Below are 26,847 nucleotides of genomic sequence, written 5' to 3'. Positions count from 1 at the left end.
TGCTTTTAAGAAATACCTATTATGAACGGTTTATTCTAGATATTTTAATAAACGTAATCATGAATATACCTAATTGATTTAGCTGGCTACTGAACTAGCTAATCAATCTTAATATGAGAAACAAAAATATCCATCGATCAAAACAGGATTACGTCTTCGCCGACTGACTGGAGCTTTAATGCACTCCATCATATCCCAGGAACAGAGCATAAGGCCACCATTGCGGTACCGGATGATTATTAAGCATATTATTTTGAAGAAATTGTTTTTAAAATACTTATTTTTTTTCAGAATCAACCACAATAATAAACAGATGAGCATGGTGGCAAAAGTAGGTCCTGGGGAATACTTACTAATTTATCGTTATCATTATTTTACATTTTAAAAACAAATTATTGGTATTTGTTCCAATTATGTGCGTATAATATGACACGCTGTCTTTGAAATAAAATTAATAGTTGAGTTAGTAATAATATACAGGTACATGCATGCCATTAAAATATTGTGTCGAAAAGCCAGCTGTTTACAGCAACTGTAGAACCCTACGTGATATAATGTTGTAGCAAACCTACTGTACCTGGTAATTCTTTTTTTTTCTGAATTACGTATTTTGAACGTATGTAGTCGAGTCTGCAACATGAAATACATAATGTTCCAGCACTATCTTGTTTTCAATAATTATTAAAAATGGTAAAAAACAGAATCTTTGTAAAAAAAAACAACAAAAAAACATAAAAAACTCAAACTTTAATGTTTTTAAAAAAATCTATTAGATTAGAACCCCTGCCTAGTTACCACTCATATTTATCATTCATTGGCATGCCTGTATTGCGTATTGTTCCGCACGTGTAAAATGTATGTAAACGCGGTGTTCAAGCATCTGGATTTTCTTTTACAAATAGTTAGGCTGGCGGGTGTCGTAATTATAGGTGCGATAACTTTCCACACGATAAAATCCAGCTTTGCCCATCCCACACGATAAAATCCAGCTTTGCCCATCGCCACTATCCACTGCAGTTACGTCAAGGGGATGATCTCAACTTTATCAGAACCTTTGTTCATATGTATTTCTCATAATATCATTTATAAACAGCTTATTGTTTTGCTTTCGAATCCATCTGTCGTTTTAGATTTCCTATATATAAATTTGTACGATAACAACATGAGTTCAATATGTCAATATCTAACGTGAATATTTGAATATAGGTTTGCTCAATTTTACCGGCGCTTTGGTTAATTTACAGCGATAGAATATTGTCGGTATTATATTAGTTAACAAATTGTCTATTATGTGTTTTATAAGGTCCCTTAAAAGTCACGATAATTGCTCAATATCAGCAAAATAATGAAATAATGAACGAAATATGACACAGTTAACCTAATTTTCCGGCCAAGATTCAAAAGCGCATACCGACTGTAGAGACGAGGTTATATTTTTTATGAATATTTATGCTGCGTCATTGCAACGCGTTTTACAAATTTACCTGCATTGAAGCATCATTGTAAACCCTAAACGATATGGTATACACGTTTTCATTCCATTTTCGCCCTCAAGTGCACAATTCATTTTTGGAATTTCCTTTACTCTTGCTTGTATCAATACGCTTGATTCATATGGTGAATACACATGATACCCTTTACATATATTTATTCCACAGCTCTCTTTGTAGTAATTATACGATTATCTACTGCGCCATTACGATAAAACGTACATCATGAGGGGCAAAACAGGTTATCGTTACCGTGTAGAAATCGCATGTGAATGTACTTTAATATGCCTCATCTATGATAACGCAGTACATCTTTCCACAAAACACGTTTCGTATTAAAACACACAAAGGGAAACATCCAGCTGACGACAGAGTTACAACAGATGCTAATTAATAGTCTACCACTAGCTATTACGATACTCTCCCCTGTTGACCCTCTGTGAGATATAGTCTGGCTGTTCTTGCAATCTGCGCCAGTTCCTTTACTCAGACAACTGGCAGCTAGGGCGAGTTTGTCTTCCCAAGGGATATGACTTTTTCTATAGAAGCCGTCTGAACGCATTGCGTCTGTCCTCATCCCCAGGCTCAAATGAAATCTATTAAATGTATTCACCGGAAAAAACAAGCATTCCCGTCAATTTAGTGTTCTGATCAATGTGAGCCCGTATATTGTGAATGTTAGAGACGACTTTCTATATCTGCCCCGTATACTACACCTAGCCTTGTATTGTCATTCTCAAAGCACCCATACTATCACTAAGAGACCAGTTAACACAGAGCGGGAGGATATTAAAACAGTGCTTGGTTTTCTTATCACAAAACTATATATTTTACATTGCCGATTACTTCTTATCGCGTTCAAAACCTATCGCATTTCTGATACATTCCCCTTCCCATTCGTCAAGCTTCGTCCGAATTGTTACGTAAGTATGTGAATTAAATGTTTTAATTGATACAGAGTTACGCCGTCTGCTGGTTTATCTAAAGATTAACTTGGATAGTTTTGTTCATGTTATGGAGGTATAACACACAATTTAGAGTGTACTCTAAATAAACTGCAAAGTTGTTCATGATGAGAGTACACTATTCAGTTTGACGTTGTTTCAGCCAATCAGACCCAACGTTACGAACGGCGATGCCATTTTCTAAGTTATGCAATATTTATATAAATCTTTTAGATAATGGAATTTCTCCTTACATACAAAGAACTACTAGTCGTTTGATTGAGTATTTTTTATGGTTCAAACGCTAAGAGAAACTATAAATATGGAATGATATGTTTATTTTTTTTTCGAAAATATATAACACGCAATATGAAAGTTAACTTGTCTTTCATTACATATATACTTACGCAATCTATACACGAAACTTTTTTTTCATTCCGATTAATAACTAAAAGGATAACAAAAAATTGGTCTTAAATTTGCATTTAGAATATTTGACAACAAATGTTTTCGATGGCGGACTTTCTATTTTAAGACTAATACAATTATTTAAGACTTATAAAATAGAAATATACTGAATGATAAATCATTGATGAGAACCAGAACGACTATTGAGCATGCGATAAGACACTAAGTGCTATGCACGCCGTCTAGAGATACCAGCATTGGGCAGCATTAAACTGTTCTGTATGGGGAACTTATCGTAAACAATGGTCGTCCCAAAATATCCTCGGGCGTATAATTGTTATTAAAACAATAGTGCAGTACAAAGCATCACGCGCTAGTGTATTTACTGGTAATATTGAGCTTTAATCCCAGACACTGGCTATCTAAAATGCATTGATGTCAATCGTAGTCTCGACAAAACGTCATCAGTCTGTTTCGATTGCATTTACAGAAAAAATGTCCATTTGCCAATGGTTTTATTTCGGGGTTTAGAATCAAATTTACTTATTTTCTAGAAAATCGCTATTGTTCTATGATTCAATTTTGCTTGCAACAAACATATTAATTGGCTTAAAACATTCACTTTATAAGCAAATACAGGCAAAAAATGGCGTCGACGTTTGTAACGTTGCTTCGGATTGGCAGATATCCGGCGAAATTATTTCATAGAAAAAATAGTCCTAAAATGAATTTGGAATTTTGATGAGATAACTTTTAGTAAATTGAATAAAAAGGATTAATTTGAATATATTTTTTATGTTATTACGATCTTAGTATATTCTAAAGAATCCGGTAAAATCCCGAGTGAACCCTCATTATAAATCGATTCGCGGTTTACACTGAGTACACTCAGATTTTTGTGTTGTATATCGATATTCCATTTATAAAAAATAATATGATATGATTTAGTTCATCAGCTTGACCAAACATATATGAAGGTACTGTGTCACAATACTTTTTTTTGCAGCTTGTGAAAACAATCACTTTTAAATGAAGTGTAATTATGAATGAGGTTTTTTTCCCTCCCTTTATCTCATAAAACAAGAACATATGTTTCCATGGTAACGACTTTGTGAGCTAAGATTTGTTCATAAACGTGTAATTAGACTATCGTATGCTTGAACTCTCGTATACAGGAAATGTAGCGATTCATATCATAATATCCGGAAGAACATTAAGTTTCATTTCCACATCCCTGACTCCACTTAACGCAGGAACCAAGTATGTACCATATATACTTCCAGTGTATATCAAATTCGTGTATTTTTGGCACAGACTCGATCTATGCATTCAATGCATCTATAAAAAATGAAACTCATGATTGTTTACAACAAAGATCGTATGCATCATATCCATCAATTAAAAGGTCGTGTTCCTGGCATTCCCCTTAACAACCGGTAAACTGAAGGCACGTGCCTCCCACGTGCTCGTACTCCCTGTGCTGTGTATATACGTGACCATCAAGACCCGAACACACGCAAACAACACCTGTACACGCAAGCCCCGTAACCATACAGTCTATGTTATATTAACAAAAGAAGTACGCGTAAAACATCGATCAATACATTCACACGTTTATAGTTGACATTCTCCATGATTTAATTCAGCCTATATAAAACAAAATAAAATCAAAATCGAAAAACAACCGAATTCAGAATTGAAATTCTATGTTATTTTACTTTTCTATACTAATTTACTTTTCGACCACAACATTCTATTGAACATATCTTAAAATAGTTGTTGATTGTTTGATGCTTCTACTTCCAGTATTGGTTGGTAATTGTGTTTACTAGTTTATGAAAGATAAACCAATACAGTCGTCAATATATATAGCCAATATACGCAGACAGGGATGGATATTAGCACACGTGTTGTATGACTTAAACAGCTTCCAATAGGAAATAGCATGTACGCAATGCAGACCTAAACGCTGACTAGCTAAGCGACGCAATATGTATTAACGACAGACATTATTATAAAAATCTAGTCAACTCCTCTTCACAACATAGACATATTATTCACTTCTAACACTACTGGAATGACAGGATTGTCTCAGAGACCAGGATGTAAATAACGTTTTCTGTCGACACTGTAATGGCGGATTCCTGGTGGTATAGGTATACTATATAATCTCGGAATATCACGCGTTACTTAAAAAAACAATGAGCATCTATTTAAACATCGATCTGTACATATATATTCTGTGACCATGTGTCAAATACTTATGTCAAATTAAAGAAAATGTTTAAATTCGGAATAATTATATATGAAATGTTGGTAATCTTTGTCATTGTGTGTTACATATCAGCGACTTCGTAATTATTGCACACACAATAGAACATTTCCTTTTGATTAACAGAAGAGACTACTAAAACTGCAGTTAAAATGCTCCTCAATGCGTATCTACAATTTTCACTATTTAAGTTTTGTGAAATGTTGTTAAAATTTGACGAAATGTGTTATGCTCCACCAAATAACTTTACGGAAATTATATTGATATTTTATAATCATAGCAAATTTGAAAATAAATGAAGAAAAAAACATAAAATGCTAAGAAATAAACATGAAATGTACAAGTTCAACTGACATTTACTTAGATGTTGTAATGTTTGAAATATATACTGGAAATGCAAAAAGATTCTAAAACATTAACACTGTATTCATGCAATGTTAGGATATCAAAATAAAACATAAGACGAAATGACTTTTACTCTCCTTAAATTAAAACCGAATATTGTTACGATTCCAAATCTATCAATCATATCACCAACTCATACTTGTAGTGAATGGATCAATCAGGCGATAACTAGAATTGTTTGTCGCGAAAAGAAGGCAAAAATAGTCGATGATAACAAGCTGGTGAGGTAATGTTAAAATCGTTTAGAAATTTTGCCATTGGAAATGCATGAATTCTTTAGGACGCCAAATGGTTGCATAGCACGCCATAACCGATAGAAATAGGCATGGATCCCAGGGGATTCCTTAATCAATCGAAATGTCTGGATAATTTAAATTTCTCTTGCGTTTATCAAAGATTGCCAAAGCTCGGGAAATGAAATCAGGCCCCACGGCTTCATTGGTAATTGATGGTTACCTGATTAGAGTTAGCTCACACCAACACTAATGCGAAAGTTTGGCTGTAGCAGTTTGTTTTGTAACATAGGATGATCATAATTATACATAATCCGCTTGGTATCCATGGAATTTGCACATGTAATATTTTTGCATATGTCACCTGTATACTATATGATAAAATTTTTTGTTCATTTTATAAAATATTCTATGAAATTTGTCTCGAGGTCTTAATTAGAGCCGACAGAGACTATGAAAAATGATTTATAAAGACTCGTTTCTTATGATTTTATTTAAAGAGCACTCACTTGAATCCTAATGGGTATTTTGAAGGTCGTTTAGAAAGTGATAGTATAGCGAGATCAGGTGCATGGTGTTAATAACATACATTGTAATTTGTTTGACTGGCTTACTTAATTTCCCATTGTTGAATTATTGAATGTGAGATAAGTAAATAACTACATTAATTCTAGAGACTTATATATAAATATATATGTCTTTATTGAAATAAACTGTTTTAGCTATTTCCGCAGCTTACGCGGTCCCATAGGACCTTCTGAGGGGAGATTGACTTACATTGTAGCAAGAATTAAATGCATTTAAGATGTAGTTATCGGATATCGATTTTTACCTACACAAAATTTATCCCCCTCCCTAAAGAAGCATATATAATTATGTGTCAATTGCCATTTAAAGGCGACGGGCTAAGTGAATAGACAAAAGATAATACCAATCGATATAAAAACAAATCACTAGTATGTTAATGTGATAATCGGGGTAACTGATGTAAACCGAGCTGCATTTCAAAAGGAATTAATTATCGTTTGGCTTATTGTATTAACTAACGTAATATTAAGAGTCAAACTCATTTAAATGAGATCAATTTAAGAAAACCTGGGCCCGGCACCATAAAACTATTCTCAGACAGTTTTTTTTACTCAAGTATATGATTTTCCATAGGCTTGAGTAAAAAATTTGTCTGAGAAAGTTTTATGGTGCCGGACCCAGAGTACTTAGAGGAAACCAACGCTCCAACTGCTGTCACACCTGGTATTGACCTACATGTACATGTAATCTGACCTCAAAACCCAGAGGTGAAGGACTAGTGATGATAGGGTGGGGAACATTACTCTTGGTCACCATGACCCTCTCTATACTATTGAATTATGGGTTCAAAACATAGATAATCACGCTGAACATGAAAATAAGTAAATAGAACTATCTTGTTTAATTTGTAATCATGGTCCTCGGATATTGATAAATATGTATAATTTTGTCAATATTTTGTTTGCAAAACTTGGGAAAATCCTGAAATGTTTACGTTGTAATGATACTAATAATACTCTAATTGCTTAAAGAGTAACGTATTTTAAATTTATTTTAAAATTCCATATTACTTTGATCTAAATGAATTTAAGCACAACACGAATGGATAAGTATAGCAAACATTCATGTAGTAGGAACTTTTACAGCCACTCTTCGTCCTTTTTATCGCACCTGCATCGTACTATTAATAAGTAGTTAATATAGGCTATACATGTGGCACGGTTTACAGAATAGTGATGATATAGCATGAGTAACGCAACTGCATCTGGTAATATAAAATAACGAACATTGGCTTTCGCCCAACATCTGTAAAGTACACAGTGCTTACCGGCTTCACACAGACAAGGGATGAAATTGGATGGCGTGTATCCAATTCAAACACTTGTTGATACTACAAATCGAAGTGCATTGTTAGATTGGTTTTCTAACATGCAAACTAACTTCAGCGCAATGAACATGTGATTGATATTCCAAGACGACAGCACCAAGGTTTGAAAGAAGAGGAAGTACACATCTTATTGGGTATTGACTATCAATATACATTACCTTCAACGCATTGATGATGGATGGTGCGTCAGAAATGGCTGTCAAATATGACAACTTGAACATCGTTCAAAATAAGTTTAAAGCAAACTTTGAAACATTAGCCTGTTTACACAGTGCTCACAAGTGCATTGACTTAAGGTTATGTAACCATTTTGTGTTTGGAAATGAAACATAGGAGGTGTATATAATTAAGTATAACAACAACAAATTTAAATCGATATAATATTATTAATAACAAGGAGTTTATCGATATATAAAAGACAAACTTTTTGTCCGAATACAAGTCGTCTATCGTTACGACTATGGAGATATCTGATCCTTCTTAATTTGAAGTCAAACTTCACATACAAGCAACATAGGTGAAGTGTCGAAGGAAAATTCAAAATTCAATTTAATTATTTTTGTATTATCTATATTACAGTGCATGAAATCAAATATCGGTTATGATATTTTGACGTAATAAACAAGCTTAACGATTTTTTTTATATTTTTTTTGTCTTATGCAAGTCGTAAAGCTGCCATTGTAAACACAAGGGCTATTATTTCCATGATGGTATAAACATATAACAGATTAACTGTAAATATCACATATGTGAAAAACATGTTTATAATATTTCGTATATCAGTATTTAAAAGTACTTTAGGTCATGTACTGTTTGAGAACATTATCTTTGTTTATTCTTCAGCTCTACTCTTTATACCTAACTTTGAATTTTATCTTTGTCAATAAATGAGAGCAAAAAATTAAAACGCCTTAATCATATTTCCAATCGTAAAACGTCGGAACACCTAGAAAATGTTGCAGCGGTAAAAGTGTTGATTTCTAGGCTAAACTTCAATTTATTGTATTCTTTGGTTAACCAGACAATACCAAATATAGGACTTCAGTAAAGGTCATATAAAGGTCAATTACTAATACATGTACTTGGAATTTTCACGTCGGCCAGGTCTATGTAGTTTTGGTAATTGAAATAGAGCGTTGGATACGCATAACACAATTAGAAAAGCAGAATCACTAATGCCAAGATCTGAAGACACAACAGGTCTATCCTTAAATGCCAACCGTATTAGCGTCCTGTGTACATACTATATTTAGTACCGACTATATCAATACATCTGCTGATGACGCCATCTTAGTGTTGGTGCGATGGCTGACTACTGTCATTCTCCTCTACAAGTGGTAGTATTACATTTATACATCAGACTTACGTCAACCTCATATATCAGTAAGGCCTGCACACGATTACAAAAGACATTATTACATTTTTTAAACATATTTTATGATGTTATTGATGGATAACAAAAAATATACGTTATAACTAAACAGTATAATACGTTTGATACTAGATTATTGGGGAATATAAATTCGTATTGCTATTGAAAAAACCCATTGTTACTAAATTATGAATATTCTATCACATTATGTAACAATTAAAATTAATTGCTAAAACAGGTCTCAAAATCTTTCCCAAATGTATGCATTTTAGTACGTACGGTAAGATGAAACATTTACCAATGGTCGCAATTCCGTAGAATTCCTTATACAACGTAAAACATTTTCTGTATTGATAGCGTTCTTCTATACAAAACTATTGATATCGATAGTGTATTGAGCATATAAGTATACAACATAGTACTCTTGTTAATATTTTACACATGGGGAAGTATAGCGAAGGGTATCGTGCACTAATATGTCAATGAACTTGAGAACGTGCACACGCGAAAAATGTAATATAAACATGACCTCCGTAACCGAGTTATTCTTGGATCGATTTTCGAGATTTTATATCCCCTTGACAATACTATCAGTATCAATAGCAACCCATAGAATTCATTATTAGATTGTGTTTGATCAATGCATGTTTTGAAGAAGAAAATGGACAAAGATATTGGTCATCATATTAATAAATACTCGCATGCAACTCTCTATTGTGGTGAAGCTCTGATATAGTGGGAGACTTACAGGCAAAGCCTGGAGCTCAACTCGATCGATACAGGCTTGTATTTCCTTGATTTCATAGTACTATTCGTCGTACTTAACATCTGAGTGACGCGTTTTTAAAATGATTGTTAATACTTCAATACAAACTGTGTCTGACGATCAGTGTCTTGTGGAAATCAATTACGGACGTTGCCATGGTTGCCATATAATAAACATATCGTAATGCTAATAATGAAATGCAAAAAAAACCGTAAGTAACATGGAAACTTATTTACTAGCTCATAACGTTTTATACCGAATTGATGAAATACGAATCCTTATTTTTGTAGCAAAAGACACAACTGTATTTCCATTGAACCACGTGACTAAGTTCCCTCTCTGATGAAATGTATCTTTAATGTTTTCTCGAGAGAGCGAATTTTTATTTTGAAAGTAATTAAAACAAGATTTTTACACCTACGTGCAATCATATATGCGTATGGAAATCCGTCAATGAATAAATAACCATGGCAACAGACTATAGAAAATATACACGGTGCAATAATTGGTCGAAGTCATTTCGCAATCATTTGACGCCATTCGCTGGGCGAGACACATGGTGATTACTTCCTAACAAACCCGCTAGCAGACTGATGCCTGAAATTTGTTAAAAAATGTCACCTTTTCTCATCTCCCCTCTGCACTCTTCTACCTCTCACAGAATTTGGCAGCTGCAGTTGACAGACGCTTACGGAAACTGAATCGATAATTCGTAACAAAATGATTTCTGTCGTTTAATTACACGAAACATATGTCGAGTGACGTAATAATCAATATGGTGATCCCTGGCTGCTTTACACTTGTGGTGATCCCAGTAATGGATAAATGCCACAAATCTGATGAGCTGCTCATCATCTTTAATCCCTGAAGATTGTTTTCGATTTATTCTCAATGACATGGAATCTAAATGGGAGATTTCGTTTCCGTATCGGTGCTTGAATACAATACTATACAGACACATAAACTGTAATTACTTGTTAAACAGTTTGCTCTCGTGCTTGAGACACTCGCCATAAATACAAGTATTAGTTTGAGCCTTTCGCAGTTCTCTTAGAGAACAACCATGAATTTAAAATCTGCTCATTTACTTCATATGTCACAACAACGAGAACTCATTGAATGGAACAGTTTGAAGGGGAACATTTTTGAACTGAGCGATTCGCATAAATGCAGTTTTTGATCTTATTGATATTTTATCTCAATTTTTGATGCATATAAAATAGAATTGCTAGTATTTAAAAAATGCAAATTGATAAATAGACTTGTTTTTTTGTTTTATTATATATGGATTATAATGGCAAGAATATTAAGTTTTTCTTTATTATAGAATTAGCTCCCTTACGGGTAGGTATTGATTGCTACTTCATTATTTTTTGGGGCAATTCACGTCGTTTTCTGCGAAATATATGACGTTACGCTCGTAAAGATATGACGTTACAAGCAATACCAACTCGCAGATAACTCTGTAATATGCCAATACAGAATACGTGGTATCAGGTATATTTCTCGTAGTGTTATTTGTTTACCAACAAAAAACATTTTATCCTCTAGATATTTACCATAAGACGCACTATCGATTCATCATACAGGGCGGAAGAAAATGGTATAAGCTAGACATTAGAAACGAACCTCACACGTTTACAAATGTGTGATATGGAACGAGAATTTTATCACTACATGTTCCACGCTCGAATCTTAGGAGTTAGAATACAACAGACTAGCCATACGTAGCCTGAAAGTACTGCAAACCACTTCTAACAGCTGGCGGCAGTATCGCTGTACTACGTTCATCTGCAACATGCATATTATAAACAAATACCTAACGATAGCGACAAACTTTGGGACAGAGACTTTCTCCAAGTACATACGATAAGTACAAGTTTTTACAGATTTTTAAATCCTAATAGTCAGTGATTCTAGTTCTTGTTCATATTTGCCTGAATCAAATGTATGCTGCTTTTGTAGGTCAATCATGATTACATAACGGTATCCACGGAAGAAAAAAAATTACAGGAGTAAGTTATTAGAGTAAATATTGCATACCTTAGTTATTTTTCTAATAACTTCATTACTAAATCCTATATCAAGGTATATTAGTAGCCTGCTGCATATCATTGACATATGTAAGGAAAACCAAATAGTGTACAACCATCGTTTGTGATTTACCGTTAAGCAGATAACCGATTACAAATAAGGATGATGACATCCAAAAATTGTTTTTGTCATGCTTACCCTTTGTCCTTTTTGCTTTTCTTTGTCATCGTCCTAGTTCGAATTTATAGGAAAAATATTTCGAAACACAAAATTTCCAGTGCCTTATGTTGATGTCACCCTTGCGTTACGTAAACTCCAGTGGCATCAATATAACATAAGCTTGTTATATAAGGTTTCATAAAACCAAGCCAACACAAGAAACTGGTATCCAACGAATATAACACAACGTAGGAGTCGTTCACAGCATGACACGAACGAAACGACGGTAGATTTGGAACGAAACCGACAACAAGTGACATGTGTTTTCGATAGTGGATTAGGATGCTATAGGACCCAGGAATATTATGATAACTTTGTAGTACCATCTTGTGTACAAGGCTAGGTGTCTCTTGGGTCGTCCTTGTAACACCATTCATCTGTTCTATGCATGCGTAATCGTCGTCACGATCGGGGTATCTACGTACATAATGCATCGTAAACCTTTATACTTAAATTTATGTATACAGCTGGGAAAAGTTTGAAACATCAATGTAATTATAACACACGGCTCATTAACGTTTATCTTCGTGCTCATATTCATCAATAGATCAATTGATACCTGAAATGTTCAATGCTGAAAATGTAACACGTGTAAATTATTTACCATGGACGTGAAATGTTGAATTAACTTCTTTTGAATACCACACAATCAGACGAAGACCGTAAAAGGACGAGTTAGTTATCAAAAGTAGTATCTAGGCATACATGAAATGATCGAATGTGAAATAATATAAATGTATTACGCAAAAACGCACTCTTCCACGATAACGTACTGTATCACATACGATACTAGAGCGTTTAAGTGAATCTAAAGATAAAAATAATTTCATTGAATAGTAATTCACGGCCTTAATGTATCATCATGTTACGTTTTGTTTTGATAGCACTAGATCTTACAACTTGCATTGTCAACTTTGAAAGGCAGAACACAAGACCAATATTGTTTCGAACTTAAAAGACATATTTGAACTGAATTCAACATGACTTGTTATGAACGTCCAACAACAATGCAAGCTACATGCATATTCACCCAACAAGGTTAACTGACACATACAACGGACAAATAATACCATTGTAACCATGAGTTACCAATAAACATAGTTTATCGTGTGTACTATCTAACATTGCATTCCGCACATATTGTATTATGTGATTATTGTGCTCCCCCTTCCCTCCCAGTACAGCTGACTCCTGGTTGGGATTACACTAGTTCACTGTACTAGTAAATTCTATGTAAACAATCAAACGGACAGCGTGTACCTCAAAATAACTTATTTCCAAGGCTTAATGCAATCACAACACAGTGAGCAACCTTTCTGGCAGAAAGAACCGACGATTACACACTAATATCGCCTCATGGCCATTAGTGGGTAGGTACTATACAACTATCATCCTTCCAACAAGTAAGCGTGTGAATCATTTGTAAAGTATTGCCAGATTTCTTACCTGTTGATTAGAAATAGTTTTAGTATATGATAACATAAGAGAATGCAGAGGTTTCATTCCCCTAGTTTGTGTATTATCATGTTTTGTTTTCTTTTCATAAGGACTAAATCCAAAACACACTGGTTACACTATTCAAGTGCGAAATAGTTATTATCTTCCGTAAGAAATATAGCATGTAAGTTATATGTAATTTACCAGCTGATGAAATCAAACTCGACATTGACCAAAGCTAATCACAATGCATGTTTGACAATGACAACAACACAGAATACACAAAATACTTCTTGCACATAAATTTTACTTAACCTATCGACTTTGAGTATTAATTTAACATAACAGTGAACTGTGCAGCCCAAAATATAAATAGTCTCTTGCCTGGAAATATACTTATTTCATGCCTATAGAGGTTTATCATCATGCTCTATTCATTTATTTATTTTCTATTCATTTATTTGTTTACTCATATATTGAAGGATGGGAGCATTTCTTTGAAATTAATGAATACAAATTGTTTACTTATCTTTTACTTATATACATGACGGTACTGGTATTTAAAAAAGACGCGAAAGCAATAAAAATGAAAAAACAAATATGATTAAAATGACATGTGCCCCAACTGCCAGGATTCTCCATTTTGTATATACAAATATAGTGTCTAGTGTTATTGATATAATACAGACGGAGAATATTAACAAGCAAAGATTTATACTTTATATTTACATTTATCTTTGAATGAGATTTATAAATTATTAACAACCCGCGATGCTCGAATCAACAAACAATTCATTTCAGTAGAGTTCAGTGACATTTACTTATTCTGCATTGGGTCCTTTCCTATCCCTGCAGCTGCATTATTAGATAAATGACAATATTTGTCTCCTAAAGCTATGTTATCCTCTCTACCACGCGGACTATTTAAATTTCCCAGCATCAACATGCAATCCTATCCGCAATAACAGAGCCTGGTATGTCAGCGCTGGCTAAGTCTATTTATAGAATAACAATACCTTAGGGGAGGGTTGCTATAATTATTCTATTATCAGCCTACACATGAGACAGTAAGGCGGTAGTTAAGCTGCTTGTACTACCAGAATATCAATGCCGATGATAGATCTTTAATTATTTATATATTCTGTCATATCATTTTCAAACACGCAATGAAAACCTATTTTTCTCTTTATATTATTATTTTTATGAGTCATGCGCTGAACCCTCCTTGTTTTACATCCTCGGCAGTATTAGTGACGACACTGTAATTAATGATACAGCTGCACATTTTACCATTAGGATAGAAGTGATCGTAGTGATTTAGTGACAAGCAACAGTTGAAATGCGTTATTTAGTTCAGCGGTTAAGGCACATATAAGGCAATGACTTTCCCTTCAGACTGGTTATAAACTAAATTTCATAAAAGGCTGAAGTATGAAGGGGATATATAAACTACCATATATTATTTACCATGGTGAAAACGAAAACAAAACTGATTTCTTTAAATAAACTTTTGTTGTGTTCAATTTCTGTACCTAACTAATATTTGATGGGGTCATTTTGTTATACATTGAACGTTTTCTCTCCGTACGGCATCGCATTATTTTACCGTTTGTTTTTCTCTCCTGTGTACGCGTGTAAATGTCTGCATGTTTTTGAAGGCTTCGAAAAAGTCGTGTTAATAGACTTATTAAGCACTAGAATTATTCCAGGTAACGTTAACATAAAATTCGAAAACTTTTGAAATTTAACCGATCAGGGACACTGACAGAATGGACCCCCTTTTGCATTGTATTTATTTTCCTTTCAAATGCTAATATTGGATGTAAAAGGGTCATACTGAGCTAACATTGTGGTATTGTGAAGTAGTTTTTAACGTTTCGGAAAAGCTTGGGTTCTACAACACGTGAGACGCCATGACGGTGTGTCGTATGCAAAAAAAAATCACTTCATAGACAAAAAATGTCCTCAATATGGCACTTGACGTCCCAGTTTACTATTGTTAGCCCTACCATTTACAAGTCTAACCTACAGAAATGTGAAGCAGTGCTACAGAAATCTAGACGCCATATTGCCTTCTGTTTCGTTTTGCAATGCTAAAACATGGAATAGTCTGGCTCTGCCACACGTAACTGTATGCTAATATAATCGATAGATAGACGGAAATCGAGTTCCATTTGTCTTTTCCTTCAGCAAATTTCTTTCTGCTCGTGGAACTCTGACAGAATGACAACTTGAGTTATAGACACTGTGAAATAATATTTCATTTGAATACATAAAAGACGAATATAAATACTAATCTGTAAATGAAGAATTGCGGACGTATTTGAAGAAGACAATGGTTGGTGTATATTACGAAGAGGTTGTCGATTACAACACTGCCTAATGTGTCTGTCTCATCGGCAAAAACCGGAAATAGGTTACTCCGCCTGGCTTGCAAATTATGTGGACACTCTTCCGGACTTTGTTTTCTGTACACTGGCGGCTTTTCGGTATTGATAGTCAATTAATGTCACTGACCTAAGCATATTAAAGTCAATAAAAAATTGTCTGTCTTATTTGTCTTATTCCATGAACATAAAAATAAAATGATATTTGGTTTGTTTTGTTTATTTTACTGATGTAGAAGTGAATGAAATATCATAAAACAAGTATGTTCTATCTCAAAAGAGCATTTTTGGGTTTGTTGGTTCATTCCTTGTGTAACATGATCTTATATATTTCAACTTCAGTCATCATATTAGTATACACATGAGAGTAAATAATACTACTTTAATACCAACGATTTATCACAAATCATAGGAATAATTTTCAGATCTTAAATGAATACCTATTTCATAATAGAAACTAGGACATTTCTAAGTCAAAAAAGTGTTATCAACATTTCAATATGATACAGCAAATTCGCCACGTCATCACATTGTGCTCTTATATAATATATATGCCATATATTACGTCATAGTTTCCTGACATCACGTCTCGGTTTCCTGAATCACGTAATTGTTCATAATGTTCCAACCCAGTTACTTTACCTCTTTTTGTGCAAGTTAAACCTATAATATTCCATCGTTAGAATTACTGGATAACGGGTGAATGTGATGATAAATATGAACAATCATTCTACAAGTAACATTAATCAAAGGACTGAAAGTACTGATTGGGTTGGATAACGTTTTCCATATTACAGATGTGCTTATTTCTTTGAATAAATTCTTAGCTTTTACACAGGAAGACGAAGTCTTTACATTTCTTTTCATTTTGATGGCTTCATGCAGTATATCTTTTAACCCAAACAAAACAGTAGTTTGAAGATGCTTCACCTCTAACAAATGGTATTTTTCTTGATAAGAACAGGTGCACAAAAAATAGGACTTTCTTCTTTTTTAATCACCTCCCCTCTTTGAAGCAATCAATTGACTGTGTTGTTCCCTTAGGATTCCTGTCCTGGGCCTCTGTGCTTGAATTAGGTGAGTATTTATGACCCCCTTCCTTTCTCCCAGTGTAATGTATCCACCTGTGGCTAGATAGGGATTCATTGACCAGACGCACATGTATGTGACGGAAGCTGAGAAGGTCATTAATCACACCAATTTATAAGTAGATGGGGTCATTACAGGTGTAATATGTATACGGAAGGGCCTATACTTTTACCTGATGGGTCATTATAAATATATCCATCCTACACATTTTATTGCCTTTAAGTCTCTGTCATTCATTGGTAATCTCTATGTAGAGCTGACAAATTAAGTCCTAACATAACCTTAGACCTCAGATCTGGGTTCACCATACACAGCGACAGTGTGCTCTACACGTGTGGGAATTCCTCTTAACAGTGGGATACTATTTTAAGATATATAAAAAATTAATGAGGATTGCCCAAAGAGAATCACTATAAATAAGGATATATAAACGATATACAGAAGAAATATCAATTTTATCAAACTATGTTTTTTTGTTTCAACTGTATCACGGCAATTATGGATTCCAGACCTTATAAGGGACCTGTACCTATATAGCTAAAGCCGCACTACTGTCGTGTTATATAGATGCCGTTTGCAGATAAGGGCTAGGCTGCGAGAATGTTACAGCGCACCTGTGGCAAAATCTGGGTCACACAGTGAATACTTCATATAACCGCTTACATGCACATATATGTACTAATTATTTGAAATATTTCGTGTGTTAAATGTAAACATGAACCACCTTTATAAAACAAAGAAAATTAAACACATGGCTTTACAGCTAACTGTTATATAAGATAGATAGTCCGACCATTTAAACTACATATGTGATACCTTTCACATGCACCTTGTGTGGCCGGCGCATTAATACTTCAATACGTGTTAAAAGAAAATGTATAAAATGTGTATCGGTTTTTAAAAATGTATATCTAGCAAAAAGAGAAAGACTATGACAAGAGAACTATATCTTGCCTCGTAACGTTTCATTTATTGCAGGTTTGTGCTAAAATTGTCTCCCAAAATGACAACTTATTGTACAAGAAAATTTGTAATCAAAGTAGTGCCTTCTCGGTCCGATTAAAGTACGTACCCTTCATGGTGAATATGTAACACCGGTAAACATATCCATATGTGAATGAGCATTAATATTAACGAATTACGTAATTTTCGAAAATAATGAAACCAAATTACATGTTCCTGAGCAAACACCGCTGATGAATATACACATAATAACCGGACCAACACATTAACAATGATTACAAAGTATATGAAGTCAACTGCTAACTCATCATAATTAAATACCATCGTTTCATTACACGCGCTAAACAAAGCCAACTCCCTGAACCCAGTGTTTTCATAGACAAATGTAAATAAATGTTCAAATACAAAAACTTCATTAACACGGATTGATCAGAGGTGCATTAATAGATAAAAAGCCATGTGTAGCGCTATCGATCGGATTACACCTTCACACAATAATTATGTGACCCAATCATGGATGCTTTGTGCAAGTCTGGGACATAGTTTAATCTATATTGGTCATATGGACATAAACGATTAAGTCCCATAAGCAATCAACACATTCATGAAGGGTCCACGCGGCTGCTGTATATTGATACAACTAGCATTGATGAGTGACTATATAGTTAGTGTGAAGTCGACAGAAAAATCGATCTCAGCATCGATGCAGGTGTATTAAGAGATATACGAGATGAATTGAATGCTCTTGTTCAATATCTTAAATTTGTGAAAATTAATTACAGGTTAGAATACTTAAGTTTTCTTCTCGCTTTATATTCATTCTTCGTTAAGTTACGTTATTTCGTATGAAAGTTTAGATACAAGCATTGGTTGAGATGTTGAAGTCAATGAATTGATAGTTCTAAAACTGCAAACATAGTATATCATCATTTGCTTTCATTTATCATTAATTGTCACACCTTGTTTATTTTCGGTAAAGCTCTTTGATAAACAAATGGTAATTTATTCGAGCTATATTTACCGTTTTAATTTTGTTCATATTAACTCATGTTTCCTCTTTTAGACACAATGTATATGCCTTACGTATATAAACCAATTTTTAACACGTTCATCATTCAGCAAACAAATATATGCAAATCAATAAGCAGCATAAACATGTATGTCTACGTATTCTCCCAGCTGACATTCCTTGTTCGACACTACACAAAACATCTAATTTACACATACAACTGTAACATTTGCTCACACAGTGTGTCCGTCACGCGACCAGGCGAACACCGATTTACAAAAAGCCAGAACGTGATTACATAATGGCGAAAAAATCGAGTGGAAAGATCTCTTCTCATTAACAGCGCATTCACAATTTTCAAACAAAAGTATATGGTATTCCCGGGGTTGAAGACTGAAAGCCTCGGTGTGTTCGTGATGTCAGTAATAATCAAAATGGAATCGACTTACGGTCACATTGGCATCGCAAATGTCGCTTAGCGCGGACGTGAATAACGTCGTAAAGCTGAAAATCACGCATTTCATCAGAAACAAATAGCTTTGAATGACACATGCAAATACAGACTGCTATGAAGGGCTAGCTGCTAAAGTACGATATGCAAATGGACAGCTATCAATAGGGTGGTGGGCCGACAGTGTGTAATGGGTGTAAACAAGGCCCATCTAGAAAACACTTCACACACACCTATAACTATTTAACGGTTCAAAGTGTCCCCATAAATAATCTTAGAATGATCGATCGGCATTTTGCAATTATAGACATGTTAAAGCTCTTAAATATGTATTTGCTTATGTGAAATACCCTTTATAGTATATGTCTTTGGATGGCCAATTGTTTATCTTGTTTCATCTTTCATCAGCACGTATGTGGTCGGCATAAACATTGAACCTGTAGTTCTGTTTTGTTCGCAGCAAAACGATCATAACGTCAATATACTCATTAAACCGATTTTAAATAGATCATAATTGGAGAAATGTGAAAAGTACTCATAAATTAATAACGAGTTGATCTATATAGACCGTATGTTACATAATAAACAATACAACACCTGATGCCTGAGAGGTATTATTTTCACGTACACATCACCGAAGACCATTATTATTTAGAACCACCTATTTCAAATCAACTGTTTTCGAATAACTTCCAGATTTAGTCATTATACTGTGATGTTTGCTTAAAAATCTGCTAGCACGTTTCCCTTCCCAATAGCTTCTCATTGTGGGAGACAATACAGAGCCGAGTGCCTGTTCATGTGTGGTCTAAGCAATTCCGTAGCTTGTTTAGGCCAAGCTGTGTTCATAGCCGTTCGGTCATTTCTCATTACCATGGGTCATAATGATGGCCGGTATGTATAATCAAAAGTCAGACATATTGTATTGGCACAACGGGGACTTTATATCGCCTGACAGACTTTTCATGTTCGACCTTTCTTTGTATAGGGTAATGCGTTCTAGCAGGTTTCTATTTTATTCTCTTCTAAGCAGTGATTTAGGAATACTTGTCATCTCAACCTACTGGGGATATGATTATAGGCACATGAGGTTCGTGCACTGTACTGTCTTGATATTGGTAAATCATACACGTTAAAACAGCAATAACGAACGGCGGGAGCTAGGTGGAAAATTACTTATCAAGACTGGTCTGTTAAAGAATCTAATTCATAAGTTGACAAAACACATTTATCCACAATTTACTTCAAAAAGATATCGAAGAAGAACACAAACATCTTCTTAAAAGATATAATATAGATTAGAAGGAACATATCGAGTTGTAATAATTAAGTCAAGAAGCGGCTAAACAGTAATGAGATCAGGATTTATTTTGCAAGAGACATACTGTACCACGATTAATTGTACAGCAAAGCAGTTGTATGGATTGTCTATGAGTTATATGTTCAACCCAAAGACATCAAAATGATGAACAAAATACATCATAATTATTATGATATAAGTTGTTCAACCTCTGGTATAAAATATCAAAGGTATATGTTTAGTAACGAACCTAAGCAATTGACGGATAAGATATAAGCTGTTCCTTGCCATATATCTATCTTAGGCATTTCATCAAGTTCGCTTTGTACTTTAGATACTTTCGAACTATAACAAGGCACTCATTAGTGTGAGCCACATCAAAGAAAGAAATAGTGCAGTTTCATTTTGTACAGAACATTTCACTTAAGTGACATTAGACATGTCTTTATGACGGTGCCACACAGGTGTAGGGTTTCCAATTAGAGTTCTCAATTAGGAGAAGTTGTCCCGAAAATGGCGAGTAAGGGAGCTTACAGCAATGCTAGTCGATAAAATAATCTTTATGATGACAATACTGCTCTTCATTTTACTTTTCAATATTACATCACTACCTGATGTTTGTCACTTCCACAACCCATTGCCAATTCCAGGACTTCAGTATCAGCAGCTCTTACACAAGCTATGTATGAATGGATATTACATGGTATAACTGCTATTTAGATACTCTTTAAATTGACTTTAAAAGTGTTTTGCATACATTATTTGATAATGAGATATTACGATTTGATGAACCGTGATAATTTGATAAATAATGAAGGATTTACCATTGTATGACATAACAGTAATATCTTTACCCTAGCGTTTTTAGTTGTGGATGCGTCTTTAAAATCAGAAACAACGTAATAGCCGGCCACGTTGTCATGATCACCATGTGATCAAGGCTTACTTATAGAACAATTAAATTCTCGTGATTTCGCAATTTCGTCATACCTATATCATATTTAGTTGAATCCCTCTGCTGGAAGTTTTTTTATATGATAATTTTGAAAAGTCAATATCACACAATTCCCAAATTAGTAGGGTGATGTAAAACACATATAAATGATCATTATACAGTAAATAACTTTGATGCCTAGTTTACACTGAGTTTGCTTAATGCATGTAATTCATGTTGTGTTTGTCAATAACGAATACACAGCCATATGCTACACATGGGCTGGACGCGATCCACATCCAGGAATTAATTACAATGTATCATTAACCCTATTGTTGACGAACCTGCTTTATACATGTGTTATTGTACCTTGTGTAGTGCTCAAATATACACAAAATTTAAATGAAACACGTGCTTTGGAATGTGTGTCTGACACGCCCATTTTGCACACATTGACCTACATTTCACGATATTAAGCATACTGGTTTATCTTCATTCGGAAATGCGAGATATGTTGGCCTTACCAGATTATCATTTAAATTTAGTCACTAGTGACATGTTCCGTAGACTAACATATTCTGTAATATTTGCTGCTGGATAAAAACTTGGCATTGCGAACTATCAGATCATGTGAGCGTTGGTAAAATATAGGAAAAGGAAATAATATGGAAGCTATCAAACGATTGCGTGTGCATCAAATCAGAATTCATTTCAAAGAAATTGACATTCATGGCGACAAAGCGTACATATCGTGTTTGTGTGATATAGAGGATTTTTTGTAAGGGTAAGACTTACGTTTTTCTTTAGAGAAAAGAAGATGTTTCCTTAGTGGTGGGAAAAGCCTATAGACAATCATCCGAAACATTCGGCTTCCTTTGAGAAAATCGTTAGCTGCCCTGCAGCGCGTTTTGGTATGCCACTTGTCAAACCATACACACATAGGTACTAGACAATAACGTTGACGGGCAGGTAGGCACCCTCTCCAGTAAGCGATTAACAATCAACACTCGCCAGTACCGCCACAGAAACACCCAGTCGGTGCCAGATTTGGGTATCACAAGGTCACCACATACGTGTATATCACTCACAAATTTATTGAACGTTTTCACTCCTTGAAGCAAGCCTTTCGTGATAACACTAGTAGATATACTCCTGTGTGGATATGTAGATATATTTATGTATGAGAATTTGATTGAAATGCATTGAATAATCAATTTATCGAAGACCTAATACGACACAGTGTTCAATTGCAGGCTCATCCACGTTTCACTTGTATATAAATATTTATACCTATACACGTGTAGATGTTTAATGGATAAACAAATATAAGAAACTTGATCAATACATCCCAAATAAATCAACGTTATGGCGTTAGAAAAGAGGAATGGTTAAAGCTGTCGATAAAACACACACAACAAGTCAGAGGAAGCACCGGATGACACAGCTCGCTTTTCCTTCATCATATATAAGACATCCAATCGTGTAACTCAATTCCATGATATAAGCTCGTTTGAAAAACCCACTCGAAGCCTACTATAAGTTATACAGCGAAGCACTATCTGCGGTATATGGTTGCTCTCGCTACAATACTGTGCCACTATAGCGTTATACAGCCGCCTGGAATCAGCGCATATGGTGGTATGGAAGAGAGAGAGAGTGGGTTCACAGTGCTGGATCAATCATATGTCAACGCTTCTAAGCTGGAGGAAGGAAGGGATAAACAGTATCTAACCGGTTAGCAATGGGCAGTTCTATCCTAAATCCGTTACAAGTTTGTCCTTAACTGTCCTGTTCATACTAACCAACCTCACCTGTTATTTACCCGATATCATGTTGTAAGCAACAGACACCATGAGGTCATACACTAACAATCCGCTTCAAGAAAGTAGCCAGTTTAGCTATGGATGACTAGGTTTAGACGCCAAATAAAGCCAGGTTCGAATCAAGGTATTACTAGTTAGCAATTAAAACGTAGTGTTGAAAAAAACAGAACTGAAAAGCTAATTACTACCAACACACTTAATTAGACATTTAGGTTCAAATAACATAATCTAGTAATTCAAGTGCTGACCAATGCATTGTATCAGTAAGCCATGGGCAGCCAGGTGTCAACCATATTTATCTGGCAAGTAATAAGTACTAGGATTGCTCTAACCCTGATGAGTTTGATTTTGGACAATATACATGTAACCAGTTAGTAAAAGATATTCATACTCATCTACTCATCTATGTAGTCATCAATAGTCTTTCCCATTACAAATGACCAATTAGCAACAGTAAGGAATTGGCCACTAAACCTAACTCGTCAGCTATCGATAGGATTGCTTTACTGAAAAAAAAATCCTGTTCAAAAATAAGAACTCGGTTGAATTCCTGTTTACACAAAAAGGACATAAATGATTTATACGGTTACTATAGTGATGTTATGCTATAAACACTTGGCTGATTTGAACTAGTCGTATTTTAACATTACATATTTAACACATTGCATTGTCTTCTGTGCTTATAAAGAGAAATCATAAAAAAATCGTGATCATTAATTTCCTGTCAAAACATATGTTCTTAATTAAACAATAAAATGACATATACATGTGGTTTATTGAAATGAGTTTTTTTTCTAACATTACGATTTTTTTATATCAACCTCTTGCTCAAATAGTCAGTTTCTAATTTCACTGCATTATTGGTAAACAGAATAAATCTATAGAAATAAACATATTCTGTGTTTGATGTTTTTTTGTGTTTTCAGTTTTATAACAAAGACCTGATCATGCTCCTGTCTCATGTGTAATTAACATAAACCAAATGTAAGTGAATATTCTGTGTCCAGACCGGGGACAATCAAATTCTTCACCACGTTTAGGATACCTTAGTACCATCATTATCAATGTTACAACTCAATGACCATTGCATACAGATAATCTTTCATTGCATTATGAAGAACGTGTATATTTATGTTGTAGTTGACAATGAGTATCAAGTTTACAATTTTATCTGCATAGTGAGATATAAGCTTTAAATAGTTTCCATTTGAAGGATTATTGTCTCATTATCGATGTAGTAGATGTTTGTAATGAAGTAATGCAATCTCCCGTAGATATCTGGTGGAACAATACACGCAGCATCAAGCCCACGTCCGTAATATATGGCGTACTTAGCGATTTGTACATGCCCTGGAGTAGATATTGGTTTAGGTTTGTTCAACACCGGATGTCTATAACGCCACCTACATACATATATCTTGAGAGTCCTGTTAGGGAGACTGATGTAATCGCCGTTTACGAAACTATGTTTATGACATATGTCTGATACGAAACTACAGTTCCGACATACGTCTGCTGAAAACAGCATTTATATGGATTCGGGGCCGTCAGCGAAAACGTTAGATAAAGTTGGCTACACCTCCACTTCTGTAATATTGTTCAAATATCGTAGAGTTAATTCCTATTTATTGATTGTTTCGTCAATAGAGCGAAAGAACGTTTGCTGCACACACTATTACTATTAACGGAAAAAAATAACATAGTTCAGCTATATATAGACTTAATGTAAAATAACATGTTTGGGCTGGAAATCTAGCATATGTAATATCTCCTTATGTGGTGGTTTACTGGTAAATGTAAGTGATAGACATGGATAAAACATATCGAAGGAAATGAGGATATTCGTGGTATAACAGACGTCCAAAGGTGTGGCGTGCATGGCTAGGTCAATGCACAGAATTAGTGATCGAGTTCCCCATCTGATATGTATTTGGGGCATATACACGCGAGCCAATCTGACGTCCGTCTATAGTGGTCTTACGCCGGCAAATATATCGTCCGGATTTTCCACATCGCATAGCTCAAATCAGGCGATCGCTCTCATGCATATTACATAACCTTTACTGCCTTTTCTTTCTGTATAAAATTTCCGATTATTCACACTTAAATAAAAAACGCCTTTCACCAAGCATTTGTATTTGAATACTTTTTCTACTTTTGGCAATATTTGATTTTAACATTTCAAATAATTGAATTAATTCTTTTGTTTTAAGTGTTCCTGTTACAAACTGGCCACACTGAAAGAATATACGATGATCAATGACGAATTCATTGAGTCACTTTCCCACATGCAAATCCTTAACCGCCCTTGCGCTTTGAATAAAACACCTCTAGGATGTGTATCCCGACAAAGCATTCTCCGCCGAACGACAGACCCGATGTTACTCAGAACATGTACGAATATGCAGAAGCAACACATTGCTTTATTTCCACGACAACCAACGCCATCAATTTAGTGTTTTATGGTATTTTTATTAATGTCGCCGCTGACTGCTGATGTTCGTTTTGCATTGCACTGTGCGTGCGGAAATTAATTCATAGTAAAGGTATAACTTTGCACTTGTATATAAGTATAAATGATTGATAATGAGACATAACAGTGTATATAAAACCATGCAGTTTCAAGAATAACTGTACAGATATTGATTAAGAAAAACAAGTTAAACATCATGCTTTCTCTCAATGCCAAAGATGATTCAGTAGTGGTGATAGATAATGTAATATATTATTCTCGGAAAAGTGAATCTCTGAGGACAAATAAAATAGAGTACCCATCCAATTTTCCTTACGTGGAATAAATATGATGGATCCTATCTCTCTTAGTGGTCTTCTTAGTTTCACTGACCGATATTCAAAACGACCTTGAGAATGTGCAGTCTAGCTTGTGGTTCCAAATATACAATGAAAATAAAAAAAGTCGAGTATGTTTGTTATAAATCATGTTCCTCATCCACAATCATGATACTTGGAAGTAACAAGATATTAGGCTTCGGTCGTTTGGAAGATAAATTTGAATTAAGAATATTTCGTAAAAACTTGTTAATAATTATTGTATCAATTGTTAACTTCATTTAATTTCATTTGATCATTTTAATCTATTATTATATAAATCATTTCATGGTTCTCATTTGAAAAGGAATTCATTCTCCTATGTTTCAGTACAATATCTCTATTTTTTCACCTGTCGTCGATGTATATAGGCCTACCTTATTTAAGGTATGTGTATCTATCCAGTCATTAACATATTATAACGAGGCCTTGTCGATGTTATATAACTTCTTCCTGAAGGGAATATTTTTAATTTAGAACTGTGCAGGTGCAGATTCGCTGTCACTTGCTATATCGAAGTTAAATAATGAAGCGCGTGTTTTGATTAAGTATGGTGTCTATTGGGA

General features: G+C 34.5%; 1 protein-coding gene across 7 annotated transcripts in view; it reads right to left on the bottom strand.

The window, feature by feature from the left end:
- LOC138334853 (Kv channel-interacting protein 4-like) overlaps positions 1 to 26,847 on the bottom strand; it is a 320,280-nt gene that overhangs the window by 83,083 nt on the left and 210,350 nt on the right. The window contains exon 1 of one of the 7 annotated variants that reach the window (XM_069283630.1): positions 22,425 to 22,758. The exons of 5 other annotated variants lie outside the window; for them this stretch is intronic. In XM_069283630.1, coding sequence (XP_069139731.1) covers positions 22,425 to 22,569 — 145 coding nt within the window. In that variant the 5' untranslated portion in view covers positions 22,570 to 22,758. Of the gene's footprint in view, positions 1 to 12,041; positions 12,342 to 22,424; positions 22,759 to 26,847 lie in introns of those variants that run through there. One more of the 7 variants, XM_069283640.1, reaches the window with a different exon arrangement.

The sequence above is a fragment of the Argopecten irradians genome, chromosome 11 (assembly GCF_041381155.1).
Source record: "Argopecten irradians isolate NY chromosome 11, Ai_NY, whole genome shotgun sequence".
Classification (NCBI taxonomy): Eukaryota; Metazoa; Mollusca; class Bivalvia; order Pectinida; family Pectinidae; genus Argopecten; species Argopecten irradians.
This window is presented reverse-complemented; position numbering and strand designations above follow the sequence as displayed.